The sequence below is a fragment of the Mytilus edulis genome, chromosome 4 (assembly GCF_963676685.1).
Source record: "Mytilus edulis chromosome 4, xbMytEdul2.2, whole genome shotgun sequence".
NCBI lineage: Eukaryota > Metazoa > Mollusca > Bivalvia > Mytilida > Mytilidae > Mytilus > Mytilus edulis.
In genome coordinates this window covers 53,194,845-53,214,546 of record NC_092347.1, presented here as the reverse complement: position 1 = coordinate 53,214,546, position 19,702 = coordinate 53,194,845, and the positions used below count along the sequence as shown (strand labels likewise).

The 19,702-nt window shown below is 29.7% G+C and overlaps 1 protein-coding gene across 7 annotated transcripts in view; it reads left to right on the top strand.

Annotated features, from left to right (window-relative positions):
- Positions 1-19,702, top strand: part of LOC139521910 (transforming acidic coiled-coil-containing protein 1-like) — a 78,431-nt gene that overhangs the window by 34,277 nt on the left and 24,452 nt on the right. For 3 of the 7 annotated variants that reach the window (XM_071315635.1, XM_071315633.1, XM_071315632.1), the window contains 4 exons: positions 666-705; positions 9,756-9,861; positions 11,701-11,787; positions 19,499-19,552. In XM_071315635.1, the coding sequence (XP_071171736.1) occupies positions 666-705; positions 9,756-9,861; positions 11,701-11,787; positions 19,499-19,552 (287 nt within the window). Of the gene's footprint in view, positions 1-665; positions 706-9,755; positions 9,862-11,700; positions 11,788-19,498; positions 19,561-19,702 lie in introns of all 7 variants that reach the window. The other 4 variants (XR_011664093.1, XM_071315637.1, XM_071315636.1 and 1 more) reach the window with 2 other exon arrangements.

Genomic DNA, 19,702 nt, shown 5'->3' with positions numbered 1-19,702 from the left:
TTTTGTTTTCTCAGATCATAAATTATAAATCAGCATATTATTTGTATAAAGTGGTGACTATTGTGTATATTTTTATTTGATTTTAAAAGAATAAAGGCTTATTATTACTTTAATTACTTGACATTATTCAATGAAATATAATCTTTTTAAAAAGTTTAATTATTCTCAATAAATTAAATGATTTATAAGACGTGGTTAAAATTACTGACAGGTATATGATTTGATTAAATGCCTTTACTTATTTAGAGTATCTGTTCTGGTGTGTGATATTGAATATCGAAAAATTTGAATAAATAAATCGAAAATTACAGGATTGTTATGAAAAACTTTCATTGTTGTATGAAACGGTAATTAAATACTATCTCACTGAAATGTCCAAGCATATTTTTAAGGTTAAGTGCACATCGATGTAGACGACTACTGTTATATGTTCTAATGCCTATGGTTTACTCTCATGGGTCACTGCTCTCAATATACAAGTATTGATCTGGAACTATAGATCTAGATCGAACCAATGTTTTATTCTATGGAATTAAGTATTTTACCTGTGACAACATGAACGACATGGAACAATTTACTCTTATCATATCTTAATGAATTCTTAAACACAAATACACAGGAATATGTGATTGTTTATTGATCAACTTGTGATTTCTGCTTCACAGGAAAAGACGAAAGGAAAGATGAGGATTTAACACAGGATGGGTAAGGTTAAAAGCATTATTACACATAGCAGTCATGGATATTTAAAAATTAATTAAGTTTTATATATATTGGAATTTTATTGACATCATCAAGGGGAGATAATTTACCTGGTTATTTAGTCTGTTGTGGTTAAATAAATTTGGAAGCAACAAGTTATTTTGTCCATATATCAGATATGTTGATTCTATAGGAAATAGGAGAGTTGTTTAGTTAAACTTGAAGCTGTGCCATTCATTCATTAATTAAAACTGAAGGTTTGTTTGCATTACGTAATCATTTAAAGAGAGAACTACTTGAATATAAATTGCATAAGTGTGAGGATTAATTGATGATTTTCTGTGATCAAACAACACAAATGGTTGAAATTAAATTCACCAATACTGGTTTCCATGGAAATAGACAAATTTTACATATTACTGTAATTTTTTATTTTTGTCTCCTTTATATGTCAATTATTTTGCTATCTTATTTATCTCTTATGATCCATTTTACCATTTATCCCATGGGCAGATGAAGTTGATTTCTCTGGGAAGGCTTGGATGTTGCTGGATTATTTGTCCTTTTTTCTTTCCTATTTTAGTAAAGTTTCACCTGACTAGTTCAAATTGCTGTTTTGATTGATATGAAAATGTGCCTCTTATTATGATTTTGCAATTTCAACTTAAACTTTCTAGTCATAAGTTAATGAAACAAACCTCTTAAAACATCTTAAGTTTCTATTAATCATTTTAAGAGCCTTATTGGTGATATCTGTGTCTCTTTTATTGAAATGGATGGAACACTCTGTTTAGAACTAGAATCTTCTATTGATTTTCCTAAACTGGCTTGCTTAATAAGTTAAAACAGTTTTCTTAAGACAACCTTCTTTAAAAAAATATCGTATGACAAAAGAATAGGTCAGATCTTTGTTTTATGTTGCTATTCTTCTTTAACAAGCTTGGTTCATTAGGGTTTGGCTTACAACCTGAAAATAGTTCTATTGAGTTTAATAATTTCTAAAATAAAATTAACCCCGAAACAATAATGTCAAAGAGTCAGAAAAGCTATAAATAGAACTCTCATTTCACATACTAATGAAGATTCAGATTCAGATTCAATATTTTATTAGAGTCTCACCACATATAATATAATCATCATAATATACATTGAATAAAACAGTAATTTTATAAATTAAAATACAAGTGCCATTCTATAAAGAATTATGAGAGACTATAGAAATCAATATAAATTATAACTATATATTTATCATGTCTATAAAACATTTCCATTATGTAAAACCTTCATAGTTTAGTTTACTACTATAGTATATCTTAAATCATAAATAGTGTCTACCTGTATAAACATTGCCACTTTGTCAGGATTAAGTTTGTTGACAAGCACCCACTCCAAACACAATCAGACACTAAGAAGTTGGAATGTCAAAATTATATCTACTTATAATCTATATTCATATCTAATAGAACTTAAAACAATCATAATAAATGGCCATTAAATGAAATTAAGTAATTCTTCAGTAAAAAGAGCAAAATGTTTCAAATCTTCAATTGTAAAAATCATGTTTAATTGATTGGTCCTTGTCTTTTGAGCATTCAGTGGCAAATATTTCATACATGAGCTTGAATAAGTAGAGTTTATTCATGCAGTTTAAATATTTCAATAAAAGAATCTATAAGAATCATTTAAGATTATAAATCCAAACCAGATATATTTTTGTATAGATTATAATGTTCATCAAATAAAGCACTTTAGAATTGTTTATACCAGATGGTGACTTTAATTCATTGTTACAACTGTCCTTTTGTTAAAGAAAAAAATGTATAACTAACATCAAAATACTTCCTTGTCAATTTTCAGATTATTTTTAGGTTAAAATTTTTATCATTCATTGTGTTAAAAGTGATTTTTCTCTCAAAAAGGACATTGCTCATTATTGCGGTAAATATTGAGTAATTCACTAAAAATAATGTGAAAATTAATGAAGAAATTATTAAATCAAAAGATTAAGCCTCAATTTGTAATATAATTATGTTTTAGAGAAAATTGTGTCCTGGCTGTCATACTGGATATTAAAATATTCGAAATTCTTTAAAAAAAAAAATCAGGACTACCTTGAGACATAAATAGAAGAAAAATATATATAGATATATATATATAGGAAATAAAATTGATCAGGAGTTGTCTCCCATACACCTAGAACTATAAAGATTTATGTAATTTCTCCAGGTCACAGTGGCACCCATAACAACTATGTTGTCAATTACTTGGTTTATATCAGGTTAATTAGTGTAAATGTGTATTCATGTGTTTTTTTTTTTTTTTGTTTAAATGTACTTTAATCATTCTAATCATTTTCTGTGCTTTATTTTGTAATTCATTTGATTGTATAGGTCAAATTTTGGGCACCATGATTGGTAAATAAAATTATCTTATCTTATATACACATATGTATATATGTCTCTGGACTACCTTTTTAAATGTCACCAGTTTATTCTTGTCATTATTTTAGTGGCGTAAATGAGCAACCTATATTAGATAATAATATATTGTAGTATATCTTGAATTTCACTTTCCCTGTAATGGGATCCTGCTACATGTCAGAGTGTCATGACTTTTTATAAAACTATTTTTTTCATCTTTCGTAGAACCACAGTTTAGTGCAGAGACAAATACGATACATGTCTCTGCAGAGAAATAGTAGCCCTTGTGTGTATATCTATTTATGGTTGAATTATTACGGAAAATAAAACTTTTCATAATCCCATTGAATAAGTAAACTGATAATATACATAAGGTTTCATAATAAATAATGGACACAGTAGACTTGCCCTAGGGCCTGACTTGTGACCATTACTTTTACTGTGTGGTAAGTGATTTTAAATGTGATTTGATCATTGATTTGATAAGGAGATATTGATAGGACTTTTAATTATATGGTCATCAGAATTAGGATAAATTTAATTAAGTTTTTTTTTAATATAATGACTTCTGTATTTGGAAAATGTAGATTCACTATAGTACCTATTTTTTGTGGATTTTTATGAACCTCAAATTTAAATGTTTAAATGAAATTTAAACTTTCTATAAGCTTTTTTCAGACTTTTTCAAAAGCAGAATCAAATATCCATGAAAATACAAATATCCTGAATCCATGAAAATTTAGGACCTAAGAAAATAAATGAATTCACAGTATTTAAGGCATATATTTGTCCACTAATTTGATATATGTAAAACAAATATCCTTTGTTAGTTAAAAGCAATTAAAATGCAAACTTTTCTTGTGTAAACAATGTAAATAATATCCATTATAGGTATATTTATATTTGTATATATAGACAAAATATTAGATAGGTCAAAATATGTAAAGAAAAAATTAGTCTTTGCTGTACTTTAAGATATAAGAAGATGTGGTACGAGTGCCAATGAAAAAACTATCCATCCAAGGGGCGCATTGCATTTGCACCAATTTTTTAGAAATCCAATCTTTCATTTGCGCCACAAGGTTATATTTCATTTGCGCCAAAATATAACAACTTTATTTGCACAATTTCACAGGTAATACAGGCAACATATAAGGGAAAATTTAAATATTCATTGTTGTATAGTGAATGAGATTTGTTTCTACAGTATTTCTCCTGGATAATTCTTCATACTCATTTCTAATACAAAACTGAGGTTTAGAATTATAAAGTGTTCAAATGTTTGAGGTGTATAGGTTCAGAGAAAAACAGAGGAATTTTTTTTTTTTTTTTTATGATCACACATAGGGTATATAATAGTTTACTATATGCATCATAATAAAAAAACGTTTAGGTGTACCATAAAACTTACAAAGCAAGAATAAAACTGATACGGCCAGAATTATAACTTTACTGTAGTGTATTTATAGCAACGGTTTTTCTACCATTACTAAGAAGCTATGAGACGGGGTTCACTATAGCTAACTCACATATTTATAAAGGTACTCCATTATATAATTATAACTGTTTATTAAACATACGACATATTTCATATAAGACAGATTCACAATAATATTAGATTCCAGCAATAGATGATTATATGACAAATGCTATTCTCAAAGTGGTCCCTGAAACTATCAAACTAAACTCTATAATAAAATTAACTGACCCTTTAGCCTATTACTTAATATTCTAAATTTAACTTATGTATCAAACCTCTGACCTTTTAATTACCAAATAGAAATGCTGAATTAGACAGAACATATTTATATTAGAATTCTTAATGTCTTAAAGGGAAACTTCGCAAAAAAATCAAAAATTGATATTATGTCCATTCTGTATAAAAATTCTCAAATTTATAGATATTAAAGTTTTATTCCGCTAGATAAGAGATAACCATCGATTTTAAATTTTGAGTATCAATTCTCTGCGTACCGCCATTTTGTCATCTTCTACGATTAAAAATCACGATATGTCTATAAACCACAAAGAACCAAAACTACAGTAACCGATGTAGTCGTAATTGCGTGTCGATATCTTGTCAATCGTATGGTTGTTTTATCTGACTAACTAACTTGATACGGAAAATGTTCTAATTTTTTTTAAATAACCATAATCTGTTTTTTTTTAAACTGTTAATATTGGAATTAATTAAAAAGTCAAAGTTCAAATCTTAAATAATTGTTCCGTGAAAATTGTTTTCAAAAATCTAATTCGTTCATAATTCTATAAAGTAATAAACTTTATTCAAATAAATTCGGATCTTCCCTCATCTGATCACCAGCATGGCTAAAGGTATTACTCCCAAAGGTATTGTGAGGGGTGTGAGGTGACACGTCCAGGTATTCAAGCGATTTCCTGTCGGGCTTGCAAGTTCATGCATCGTTTCACTTCTGTAGGTATTGATCAGTGTACACGGCCGATAACTTATAACTTTCCATTTTGAACTATCAGGTGTATCATATACATCTCTGTCTTGCATGTCCGAAAGTGATATAATATACTAGTCATTACTTAACTCATACGCTTGTTTATAAATAACATTTCTAGTGTAAAGAATATTATTTATAAAAATGTAAATAATACCCAAAAAAAAAAAGATTTGAAGAAATAAAAATCTATTTGCATATTTTTTCCAAGGGTTAATTTGGGAAAATGTAATATATACTCGTTGTCAATAGTAAAGGACAGATTGGAACATACCAGAAATATTGATTTAAAAAATGTACGCACTTGTCGATGATTCGTTTATACGCCTGGATAGAAAGTTACGGAACTATAGCGCAATTTAAAATATATACATGTATACATTGAACATAAGAAAGAGACATACGTGTAAATTGGGGTAAAAGTTTTGTAAATAGACTAGTCCACGTATGCCAACAGTATGTAATCAACGAATTCGATAGACTATTGTATACCAAAAGAAGAAGAAGAAGAAGAAGAAGAAGAGACCCAATTTGATTGAATACAGGTCGATGTATATAACTTGCTTTAGTTCATCGAAGTTATGAACATAGTAAAATTACAGATTTATATATCAATTAGATTGTTCTCGAATAAAGGAAGAAACTCGTCATCATCACAATTGTTCCGACATTCATGTAATATATATGCAACTGGACGTACACTAATAATCCCCAAGGGATGTGAATATTTTCTAGGAAAACTATTGAGTATTAAAGTTTCAAATCAATTTCGGGATTTATTTTCTTTCTTGATATTCATTGACAGCAATTTAAAGAATAAACTGCTTGTCCACTTTAGGGGTAGTCTTGCCAGTTGAACAGACTTATCATTACCTTCAAAAATAGGGAAAGATGACATTAAATTCGTTGAGCAGACATGGGTTGAAAACTATAAGACAGGTTTAATATTTGTTCATTCATTTAACATGTATAATATGAATATCATTTAGTACACTTCGGTCTATACAAATGCAGAATATACCATGATGGATTGATTTCGTCAAAAGATATAAGAGATCTGACAAATAGATTATCACTTCAATATTGCAAGACACCCATTTATAACTTTGTACTTTTGCATACCAAACTTTCGCAAAAAGATAAGTCATTTGATTAAATAAGAAGTTGTGGTTTGTTTTCTTGGGAGACACGTACCCAAATGAAGTGGACTTAAGCAGCTATTCAAGTCACGGTATGGCCTTCAACAGTGAACAATAGTAAAAGTATATTGTATAATTCAACTAAATGTGAACATGAAAGAATTAAAGCAGACATATATGTTTTATCTATACATATACAAAAGAATATTTTGAGCCTCAAATCTAGCATATGTCTATTTTACAACTATTCCGAGTCTGACATGTCACTTTCACATTCTCTGAAGCCTTCATAAACACCATCTTGTGACGGAAATGCTTCCCTAATAATGTTAACAACACAAGCTAGAATAGTCACTCTGTTTCTCTTGTCAAATGGTTGCCCTTTTCTGACCCAACAAACAAACTGACGATGAGCCATTAGTCGGCTTTGGCTGTGAGTTAGTACGTCTGGAGCTCTCCCTCTATGGCGCTTAATTTGTACCTCAAAAAACTTATATAGCTGGTTTCAAGAACAACCGGGTTCAGACAAACTGTTCTGAAATGATATTGTCACTAATGCATTCACCCAATTCAATATTACCATCAAAGAGAGTAAATTCGTGGCAACAAAGACATTCCGTCATTAACGGCATAACTATGCATTTAGTACACGAACACCAATCTGTGTTAAACTGGTGAGGGTTGCTAAGGATATCTTGATTTCGGGAACTTTCTGCAGCTTCAATTTCATGGAGCTCTTCTTCAGCATTCTCTGGCTCAAGTGCGTACCCAAATTGACCATACTGGACAGTCAGAATTTGCCTCTCTTGACGGACTGGAACCACGGTTAGTACTATCATTCTCCGAACAAGACATTTTTAGATATGATTTTATGATAAGTTTTCGGACCATATATACACAGTCCTATAGAAACAAGCACGCACAAATCATAAGAGAAAAATATGTGAGTAAAAGTTAATTGAATTATCAAAGTTAATATCCTTTGGTCTCGAATGTATGTTAACTAATTAATGTGTTTTTATAGGCTAGCTCAAATCCTCATCCAAATAATATAATCTATATGTAATAATCGTTTCCTACCACACCGAGATTTAATGCCAAGCGTTAGACACATTTTAGGTACTAATTAAGTAATTAAATGAACAATAGATAACAATAATTAATCATAAATCTGCAAAGATTTTTAAAAAAAAGTATTTTTTTCTTTATTCGTACATATTATATTCCGCTTCGGTAGAGTTATCTTCAGATAGTTTCAAATATTAATTAATACATGGGTTTCAAATATTAATTAATACATGGGTTTCAAAAGTCTACATGTAAGTGTTCTCGTACACTTTTTTGCCTAATAAAGACAATCAAAATGCTTCGGTAAAGCTATTTCCAATTTCTATGTTCCCCTTTTTTATGAGACATAAATCAAGGACAAGAGGTGTATATCATTTCATTCTGACACATGATTTAAGTTTCCCGTCTTTAACCGATTTTTTTTAATTTCTTAGTAAATTAATTCATTTCAATTAAAATAAATAATAGCACTAAATATAATTAAATAATTCCACGGCGATCTATTTTCGTTTGTCACCAACTTGAATATGTATTTTAAATGTGTGTATTAAATGCTCCCTTGTTTTATAATCCACTGATCCGAATAGACAGTCACACCTGTCAAGGTGTGCCCTAGAGGCGTGGTTAAATACCGAAGTGCAAATAACAATTTACCTTTCAACAAGCTATCTACGAGTATTGCCACAGAACCGTGAATACACACATCGTATAAACCTAGTCATAGCAGAGACAGTAAAAGGTCAATAAGAGTACACCATTTGGGGATTAAAATATTTTATAAATAACTATATTTTTTTTTGTATTTTCATTTTAATAAATTATTAATTTTAAAAATAGTTTGTTTATCAGTCAAATTATATACTGTTCATATTGAATTCTAAAAGCAAGTAAAAACTCTGTTATAGCTTAAGGTCAAGTTACAATATATGAATGGGTTATGTCACGGATTTTCTTAAAATTTTGCATACACCTTTGACTTACTGAATTGTGTCTGAAAATCGAAAAAAAATCTGCGGTTTTATCTCTTTTTTCCCTGCCTTATGAGACTAATATACTAAAGGAAGGGGTACTGATACTTGTAAATAATTGAACAAATTAATAGATAAATAAGCATTATTACCTGTATTTTCCCTAAACATTACTGATTGAATACTTTCAAAATATGTGCCTTATGATAACATTAAGAATGGAAATGGGGAATGTGTCAAGGAGACAACATACTAAGACTAACGGAAGGGGTACAGATACTTAAAAATAAATGAACAAATAAATAAAAAAAAAGCATTATTACTTGTATTTTACCTGAGTTTACCTGAGTTTACCTGAGTTTACCTGCCAAAAAAATTCGCGCAAATGTAATGGTAATGCACGTAATTGTCCTGAGAACTCCTGGGATGTCCTGGGATATTTCAAGACATAATGCACCGCCTATAGTATAATGCTTTAAGTTAGAACTGTCTCACAATTTTACTCCTTTTCAAATATGTTCAAAGTAACAGAACTGTGTTGCAACTAAGTTTTAACATACTTTTTATGGTTTTATGATTACTGATTTCTAATGATTGTGTTATATTATACATGTACAAACAAAAACTGTCTTTATCATTAAACGTCTTTTTTTGAAAAAAAAATCCATTTTTGATACGATTTACCTGGCGCAAATGAAATGCCAATTGTCGCAAAAGCAAAGCATTGCATCCAAGTCACAATTTGAAAAGTAAACCTTATAAGTGTCTATCAAAAGCAATTGAAATAAATATGTCAGTTCAACTTAAATTTGTCTTAGTTTTTCACAAGAAAAATTGACTGATTGTTTTTACAATAATAAGTTGACTGGAAAATAAGAATGACCCTGTTCCCAAGTCGGTTTGATGAAAATGGTTCAGCGATTATAACATGTATATAACAAACAATAGTTCTTGTGTTTTAATGTAAATTTTTGTTTCTCTCTTTTTCAGTAATGAACAATCCTTAATGACAACCCAAGCAAATAAAACCACATCCCGTGTTCCCAAGCACCCTGCTACGAGGGTCTTGGAGGGCGAGGTGGAGAAATTGGAGAGGGTAGGTAGCTTTCTTTTATACTGCATGCTGATGTAATGGACAGGAAATAGTCAGTGAGAAAATCCATCAATATACCCATAATAATTATCAACATTACATCATGTCTCTCTGTAGAGTGTTATTTTGTGTAATAGCTGAGGTTACTTTAATTACTTAATGTTATTTGAGTAATGGAGAATGTTTCAGTTTTTTTGCATATCTCCTTTCTGCAAAATTCATTATATTTAAAGTACACAAATAAATAAAGTAAAATATAAGTGCAAAGTTGTTAGGGCTCGAAAACACAGATAAATAAAAAAAAAATATAACTGCTTTGAATAACGAAAACGCATAATACAAGTAAGTTTCAGCTAATTTTCAGATTTAAAAAGATATTTGATGGATTTTTTTTTGCCCTGTTCATTGTGTTTGTCAGCTTTATAGTTTTGGTTTAATGCTTGTAGGTAGCATGTTTTGTTTGAACTTAACAACTGATTTTCGTTTTTCTTGAGTTTACATGTTGTAGGCACATTTTTTATTTGTCTATTTGTGTTTGTTATAAATGCTTTTATAATTTTTTGAGCATACTAATGGATTTGGAAATAAACATAAATATTAAGTATTTATGTAAGGTGATCGTTGTTTTTTTAATTTATTTATTATTTTCAGCCATCATTGTTGTTAATTGAACATTAGATACTTGAATATGTTTTTTTCTTCTGAGAATCATGTTAGAATTATCATTGCATAGAAAATAAAAGAAATTATTTTAACCTATAATCAAAATCAAAAGGATATTACATTTTCTCTGATGTTGTATTTGATGTCTCATGATCAGGTATCATGTGCAAAGAAATATCCTCAGGGGTCAAGTTCAGATCCAAAAGTTAGTCAAAAACATTTTCCTTACTATGGAAATATGATACTAGCATCAGATATGTATACTTTATCATCATGAAAAAGAAACTATTGATTTCAAGGTCAGAAGTAATATTTTAAGCTGTATAACTTTGGGACTCACTCAGTATCAGATTTGAAAGTTTAAAGGAGATTAGAAAGAGGGGGAAAATCCTGTTGTTTCCATGTTAAAATGTCAAAGGTCAATTTTAACCCTTGAAATAAAAATCTCCACAATTGGCAGTGCCCGTTTTTCTCTAAATTTATAATTTTGGTTTACCTTTTTTTTTTACTTTCCAATACCAAAACATACTATTTCTGCTTATTGTGAGTAGGCAGGCTTTTCTTTGGCCTTACTTTGAATATATGACAAAAAAGGACAAACTATTTTTAGTTAATATACATGTAAGATTAAAAGATAAATGATGAAATGTATTTTATTTATGTGTAAACAACAATCTCTTGTAGATATAGACAATCAGTGTGACAACCAAAAATATGTTGTGTAAACTATGTTAAGCCACATGTCGGAGACAAAAAAGACACACTTGTTAAACAGCAAAAGACCATTTGCATATGAAATTTTAATAAAGTTCAAAATAATAAAAAATTGCCAACTTCTTTAGCTGGCTATGCGGTATCGGCTTTGCTCATTGTTGAAGGCCATACAGTGACCTATAGTTGTTAATTTCTGTGTCATTTTGGTCTCTTGTGGAGAGTTGTCTCATTGGCAATCATACCACATTTTTTTTTTTTTTTTTTTTATTCAGTAGTTTCAAATTTGTGTTACTTTATGATATTATGGTAAAGTTTTCATGAAAGTATTACAGGAAAAAAATCCTTAGATTACGTTTGAATTTTATAATACACTAAGCATTGTTTTTATTGTTCTCAAGATAATTGTTGCCACACTGATGTCTATATACAACACCACACAGTGCTTTATTTATTGCTTTATATTAGACTCATGGTGAAGAAGGTGAAGATCTCCAGTATTTCGATGCTTACGAATTTCCTCCTTCGGTCAGCGACTCCTCCAGGGTGAAAAAGGTACCTTCCCATAATCCTGTAGTATGGAGCTCACCATAATCTTAGCATGGTTATGGGAAAATCCTTATTATACGTTCTTATTTATCTAGCTTGATGCCACTGACCAATGCATGATTAAAAATGGAATATGATTTCTTTTTCTTATGTTACAAATTAACAATTAAAATGTTGCTAAAATATTTTTTCATCATTTATGACTTTTTAAAATTTTTGGTTATTAAAAGGTATTGTGTGAATGTTGTCAGTCTGTGAATATAATGGTTTGTATGAGAGAATTTTGTTTGATTATACAGATTTTTATATCAATGTTTGGAATGCAAAAGCCCAAACTCCAAGATGACTTAAAAATAGAATTTTTAGTAATAACCATCTTTGATGAGTTTATTGCCAATTAGATCTGTCATATGTCTTTATCTGTCATTCTAAACTTTAAAAAAAAACTTGCCCTCTGAGACAACTCAGGCAAGGAAAATTATACATAGAAGTAATTTGTGATAGGAAATTTCTATTTTTACCCATTACATGAAATTTCCTGTTTGAAAGATGTAACCTCTTAGAACAAAGAGACAAGCACAAACTTCATGATCCTTCTTGTGTGTGGATATTAATTAATGAACTTTACCCCCTGAGAATTTTAGATCCAGCATAGCTGCAAGGACTAGAATTGTAATGACCAAAATATAAAAATGATATCAGTAAGTCTTTATATTGCAAGATGAGCAAATTCATGCTAATAGGAACCTCTACTTTAAGTTAAGTCCTCTGAACATATGTTTTTACCCATTTGAATTGTTCTTCAGAAGAAATGCTGCCTTGGTATATACAACAGATTTGCTTTGTCTCTTACTATATCAAGCTATAAGTTGTTTCTGGAATATTTCAATGTCAATCACTTTCTACATATACCTTGGCTTTCCAATGGGGACATAGTAAAATAGGGTCATGCTGCTCTTAACTTAACCATTCACTTTTTGTTTTTTACTATCATTTATCAAATTAACTCGTCTTTATTTTACCTCCTTTTTGTAAAGTTTTCTTACGGTTGTTTATTGGTGTATGTTTTATTTATTCTCCTTTTTTAATTTCGTCTTAGGGGTTACAAAATTGCTTATTTCAGATCTTAGGGGTGCTTTGGTATCTAGACAGTTTCCTATCATACATTATCTTGTATTGTATTTACAGTGCTTATCCAGTGACCTTTGGGGTATCACAATAGCAATGGCTAAAACAGTTTACCAAATTGCAGTGTGATTTGTTCTCCCACAAACTGATCAACTGGTAAAATATTTTAGCAGATTGCTCAAGTGAAATGTTGTTAGTATGAAGTGAGAGCTGTAAAATCAAAGGTAATACTTACCATCCAGATCCAGTTAGTTGATATCTTTGTCATTCTTTTCAAACAAAAAAATGACTTACTATAGTATGAGTCACTGAATAAGAAGATATAATTTTGACATGGAAACTTCTATCATAAATAGATTTTGTAAATAAATAGTTCAAACCATTGTTTTGTAGATGTATATTTTATAGCTTTGTCTTCTAAGACAAAGTTATTGTGTAAATATGATTCGTATACTATTTTATATACAAATTACTGATCTGCTGGCATTAAAGGGAAATAATTTTTATTGAGTTATTGTACACTAAAAAATAAATCAATGATACCAGGCTTATGATGTTGCCTACAAAAAAATCATCAATACGTCTTGAATAAAAAATATTGAATTGCCAAATTAGGAGGAAGTTGAAGGGAATTTAGGACACAAACTACAAAGGTTTTGCCAAATACTGCTTATAAGTTATCTTGTGCTCCATGGTAGAGAATCCCTAGTACTTTGAACAATGCAAAGTTTTACAAAACAGCTGTTAATCTATAATTTTACCATATCAATAAAAATTCATGTCAAAATAAAATTACTGACTACTGGACTGGTGATACTTTCTTAATTTACAGGGGAATTTGTATGATTTATAGAACTTTGAAATGTGTTCAATAATAGGTTTTTAACAGGTTTTTTTCAAAATTTTAATCTTCTTAAAAATAAATTTCATTGTTCTTAAATTCAAAACAGAGGATAAAAGTTTAATAATCATAGAAATAATGTTACAAACAAATTAAATGAGGAAAGTTGATATTTGTCAGACAAAAATTGTGACAAAATTTTGCTGATTTTCAGTAATGTTAATTATTTCCCTTTAATGGTAGCAGATAAGTAATTGCTTTAGAAAAATAAATCCAAATTACAATTATGCACTAACTTGTTGTTGGAAAACGGAGCTATAAATTATAGACTTACACAACAATGTTTTGAACTATTTATTTATAAAATCTATTTATGATAGAAGTGTCCATGTCAATATTAGACCTTCTTATTCAGTGACTCATACTATATTAAGCCATTATTGTGTTTGAAAAGTATGACAAAGATATCAACTAACTGGATCTGGATGGTAAGTGTTACTTTTGATTTCACAGCACTCACTTCATATTAACAACATTTCACTTGAGCAATCTGCTAAAATATTTTACCAGTTCATCAGTTAGTTGGAGAGTTGGAGAAGAAATCTAACTGCAATTTGGTAAACTGTTTGAGCCATTGCTATTGTGATACCCCAAAGCTTACTGGATAAGCACAGTAAGTGTGAGCAAAATTCTGATGGGTACACCACTTGCAGTAAAAAAATCTGATAGGTCAATTTTCCCCATGAAAGCCCATCCACCCAATATGAACAGAAACTCTACATCTGATAGGTCTTAATTTTTAGATCTGATAGGTAATTTTTCATGTTTTTTCTGATACATATAAAACAAAATCTCCCCATCCGTCCCCACCTGTCAGAAATTAACTGGAATGGCCCAATGTATTTATGGTAAATAAAGAATTGTAAGATAGTACATAAGCACATGTAACCTAATTGTTTAAGAGATTTATATACCTTGTATTGGTAATCAATTCAGAAAGAATAGATATAACTTCCCTGTGAAAAATATTATAATTTGTTTGTTAAAACTCTGTTAATGTTTATTGAGACATAACTAGAAATATTTATGCAGTATCTGATTAAGATATTTTGAGGAAAGTTCAATGATTTTTAGTACAATTCTTTCCAATGGGTGGACTGGAGTTCTAGAACTACAATTTTTATAAAAGAGGGACGAAAGATACCAAAGGGACAGTCAAACTCATAAATCTAATATAAACTGACAACGCCATGGCTAAAAATGAAAAAGACAAACAGAAAAACAATAGTACACATGACACAACATAGAAAACTAAAGAATAAACAACACGAACCCCACCAAAAACTAGGGGTGATCTCAGGTGCTCCGGAAGGGTAAGCAGATTGACAAGTATCATGGCATCATGGCATGATTCAAAAATTGATGTCACCAGGCAATATTTTTTTTCACTTACATTTGAATAAACATAATAGTATGATGTTCGGATATATGCTTTCGTCAGCCTATGCGTAAATGACTACTGAAAAAATGTTTGCTTTTTCTGCTTCAGCCTCTTCAGTGAATTTGATTTTATAACCAATCAATCTTCAATTGATGTTATCAAATTACAATATAGTTGTCGCATTTTATGAGTATGTATTATGGAGCAGGAGTTGCTTATCCTTTTATAGAACCTACCTAAGTTAATTAATCTAAATTATGAAAGTTTGTTATTTGTGAAGCAAGTTGTTGTTTAAAATAATTTTACTCAATTAAGATGAAGCATACATTGAACTCTCTAGTCAACTTTACAAATTGAATATGTTTATAAAGTATAAAGTAACTTCAAAATGGAGAAACTATTCTTACAGGTTGCAGTATTTAAAACTGATTTTCATTTTTGTCAAGCCTTGGACTTTAGTCGAAAAAGCGAGACTAAGCGATCCTACATTCCATCGTCGGCGGCGGCGTCCACAAAGATTCACTCTGTGGTTAAAGTTTTTGAAATTTGAATAACTTTCTCAAACGATCCTGGATTTCTACCAAACTTGGACAGAAGCTTGTTTATGATCAAAAGATAGTATCCAGAAGTAAATTTTGTAAAAATAAAATTTCATTTTTTCTGTATTTTACTTATAAATGGATTTAGTTTTTCTGATGGGAAATATTACATTCACTCTGTGGTTAAAGTTTTTAGAATTTTAATAACTTTCTTAAACTATCCTGGGTTCGTACCAAACTTAGACAGAAGATTGTTTATGATCATAAGATAGTATCCAGAAGTAAAATTTGTAAAAAAAAAAATCCATTTTTCTGTATTTTATTTTTAAATGGACTTAGATTTTTGTCAGGAAACAATACATTCACTCTGTGGTTAAACTTTTTAAAATTTTAATAACTTTCTTATACTATTTTGGATTTGTACCAAACTTGGACAGAAGCTTGTTTATGATCAAAAGCTAGTATCTAGAAGAAAATTTTGTAAAAAAATAAATCTATTTTGTATTTTACTTTTAAAGTGACTTAGATTTGCTGCGAAACAACACATTCACTCTGTGGTTTAACTTTTTAAAATTTTAATAACTTTCTTATACTATTTTGTATTTGTACCAAACTTGGAAAGAAGCTTGTTTATGATCAAAAGCTAGTATCTTGAAGGAAATTTTGTTTTTTTTATAGTTTTATAACATTACATTCAGTGTACTGTTAAATTTTTCAAACATTTATTACATAAACTATCCTAGATTTTTATCAAACTTGGACAGAAGCTTCTTACAATCAAAAGATAGTATCAACAGGAATATTTTATTGATTTGTTTCCTCATTTTTGTTGAGCTTGCCATAAACAGAAAGAGTAGACCAGACACTGGGTTCCGCGGAACCCTTACAAATTTTTTTTATGATTGTTTTGAAATGAATGAAAAGTGATTTTTGTCGAGCCTGCAACTTTTGTTGCAGAAAGCTCGACATAGGGATAGTGATCCGGCGGCGGCGGCTACGGCGGCGGCGGTGTTAGCTAACTTCTTAAAAGCTTTATATTTTAGAAGGTGGAAGACCTGGATGCTTCATACTTTGTATATAGATGCCTCATGTTACGAAGTTTCCGTCAGTCACATGTCCAATGTCCTTGACCTCATTTTCATGGTTCAGTGACCACTTGAAAAAAAAGTTGAGATTTTTTGTAATGTTGAATTCTCTCTTATTATAAGTAATAGGATAACTATATTTGATATGTGCGTACCTTGAAAGGTCCTCATGTCTGTCAGACAGTTTTCACTTGACCTCGACCTCATTTCATGGATCAGTGAACAAGGTTAAGTTTTGGTGGTCAAGTCCATATCTCAGATACTACAAGCAATAGGGCTAGTATATTCGGTGTATGGAAGGACTGTAAGGTGTACATGTCCAACTGGCAGGTGTCATCTGACCTTGACCTCATTTTCATGGTTCAGTGGTTATAGTTAAATTTTTGTGTTTTGGTCTGTTTTTCTCATACTATATGCAATAGGTCTACTATATTTGTTGTATGGAATGATTGTAAGGTGTACCTATCTAGCGGGCAGATGTCATGTGACCTTGACCTCATTTTCATGGTTCAGTGGTCAAAGTTAAGTTTTTGAGTTTTGGTCTTTTTATCTAATACTATATGCCATAGGTCATCTATATTTGGTGTATGGAAATATTTTATGATCTTTATGTCAGTCGCGCATGTTTAATTTGACCGTGACCTCATTTTCACGGTTCATTGCACAGTGTTAAGTTTTTGTGTTTTGGTCTATTTTTCTTAAACTATAAGTAATAGGTCAACTATATATGTTGTATAGAAGCATTGTTAGCTGTACATGTCTGCCTGGCATGGTTCATCTGACCTTGACCTCATTTTCAAGGTTCATTGGTCTTTGTTTAGTTATCTTGGTTAATGTTAAGTTTATGTGACAGTTGTATTAAAGCTTAGCTTTATACTTAGGACTATCAACATAATATCAATGATTAGTATAGAAGGCGAGACATTTCAGCGTGTGCACTCTTGTTAAGATAACATTTATTTATTACTCAACTGTTTTTATGTAATTCTCCTAATATTCAATTTACAGGTGTGTAAATGAATTGTGCAATTGTATTAAATGAACATTTCCTCATTGTTATTATGAAGCTGCATAAGCTAGGCTTTGCATGTTAATTATTTTTGATTGGAGTTGTCTCCCTAGTATAGTTCACCTGCACTCTGTATACCATTCACTGCTTGCTGCATCCATCTATATTGATTTTGTATATTCTTTAAATATGCAAGATGATTCATTTACTCTTTTATAAGATATAATATTTCATATATTATACATGTGTTATATTGATTTTCATCTTTTATTTATTACTCATACTTTTTTATATCATAATCATGGTCACAAAAAAAAAGATTTACAGAAATAAATGATAGATTAGTTTATTCATACCATATGAAATGGTAAATAATAAACCAAATTGATCTAATCCTGGTGAATCTGTAGTACGGTAGAGTCCCTGGAGTGGAGGCCTCAGGTAGTTGATCATTAATTTTCTGCATCAGTCCCTAAAGTGTTGTTATAAAACTTTCTACCTTTAAAATTAAACAATAAGAAAGGAAAATTGTTTTATATTTTCAAGTAATTATTTAAAAAAAATTTGATTAAATATTATAATTTAACTCTTTTGTGAGATTCAATATTTTTGTATACAGACCTAAAAAAAATTAATAAAAAACAGTGTATGTCAGAGAAAGAAGTAATGTATTGAGCATGGTAAACATTTAAAAACAAGGGAAACAGAAAAAAGATTTATAGTGGACATTTACAATTTCACTCTAATTTCCAAAAGTTTTCAATAAATGACCAACCAGAATAAAAAAATATGTAGGAAAAATATACCTGAAAAATGAAAAATGCTAAAAAAGTTTATAAATATACAAAAACTTAAGAAAAACAATGTTATTTACATATTTATGTCTGACCTGAATACACGTCCCTAGGTCTGATATATGTAATCTATACATCTACATTTTAAAAATCAATTGTATTGATCGAGCAAGGTGACAGGTGTAGGCTTAAAATGCAGTCATAGTAAACATTCATTCTTTTTGTCAGTTTTTTTCTGTCGAAAGGAAGGATCAAAATTATTTATAACATAAGGTAACTAATTATAACTTATCAGAATTGATAGTTAGATATAGGACAGTGAATCTGCTATGGGAAAAATGTTTTCATATTTGTCAGTAACAAAACTTTCATCAGACGTCAGTGAAGTAAGTGGTGTAAGATTCTATAAAGATTTTGATCTTTAGATAGATTAATTCAATGATTATCAGAAAAAAGTTTTAACTATTTGTTCCCAATATATAATGGAAATTAAAACATAAATTACCTTCAACTCTTGTAAACAGGATTTGAATATAATACATTTTCATATCATGCATTTTCATCATTTCTCTTTTATCTACCATCAAATTTTTAATGTGTATGGTCCTTATTGTAATTTGGAATGTCATAATAATCAATTACTGCAACTGTTACTAAAATGATAAACTTGAGGTCCATAGAAGCAACACATCATATCTACTTCAAAACAACAGCTCCATAACAGCTGTACTTTCTTACCTATCACATCCTCTTTTACATCAAATAGAATGACTTTATAAATTTCTAAATACACATGTATATGAATTGTTTAAATGTAGATTTTACTCAATCTTTGACCTTTACATGTATGTTTTATGAAGTTTTATTATTTACTTTACAGAATGGCTTGAGAGACAGAATGGACAATAAAGAAACAATAGTACAACTTGTACAGGTATACATGTAACTCTTTTTAATTATTGAGCTTTGTCAGAATTTATCTAATTATAATTATTCTATTAACAAATATAACTTGCTAAATGTGCTGTCTGCAAGACATTATTTCCCAGAGTAAGTTGTTAAATCCTGAAGTACAGGAGTTCCT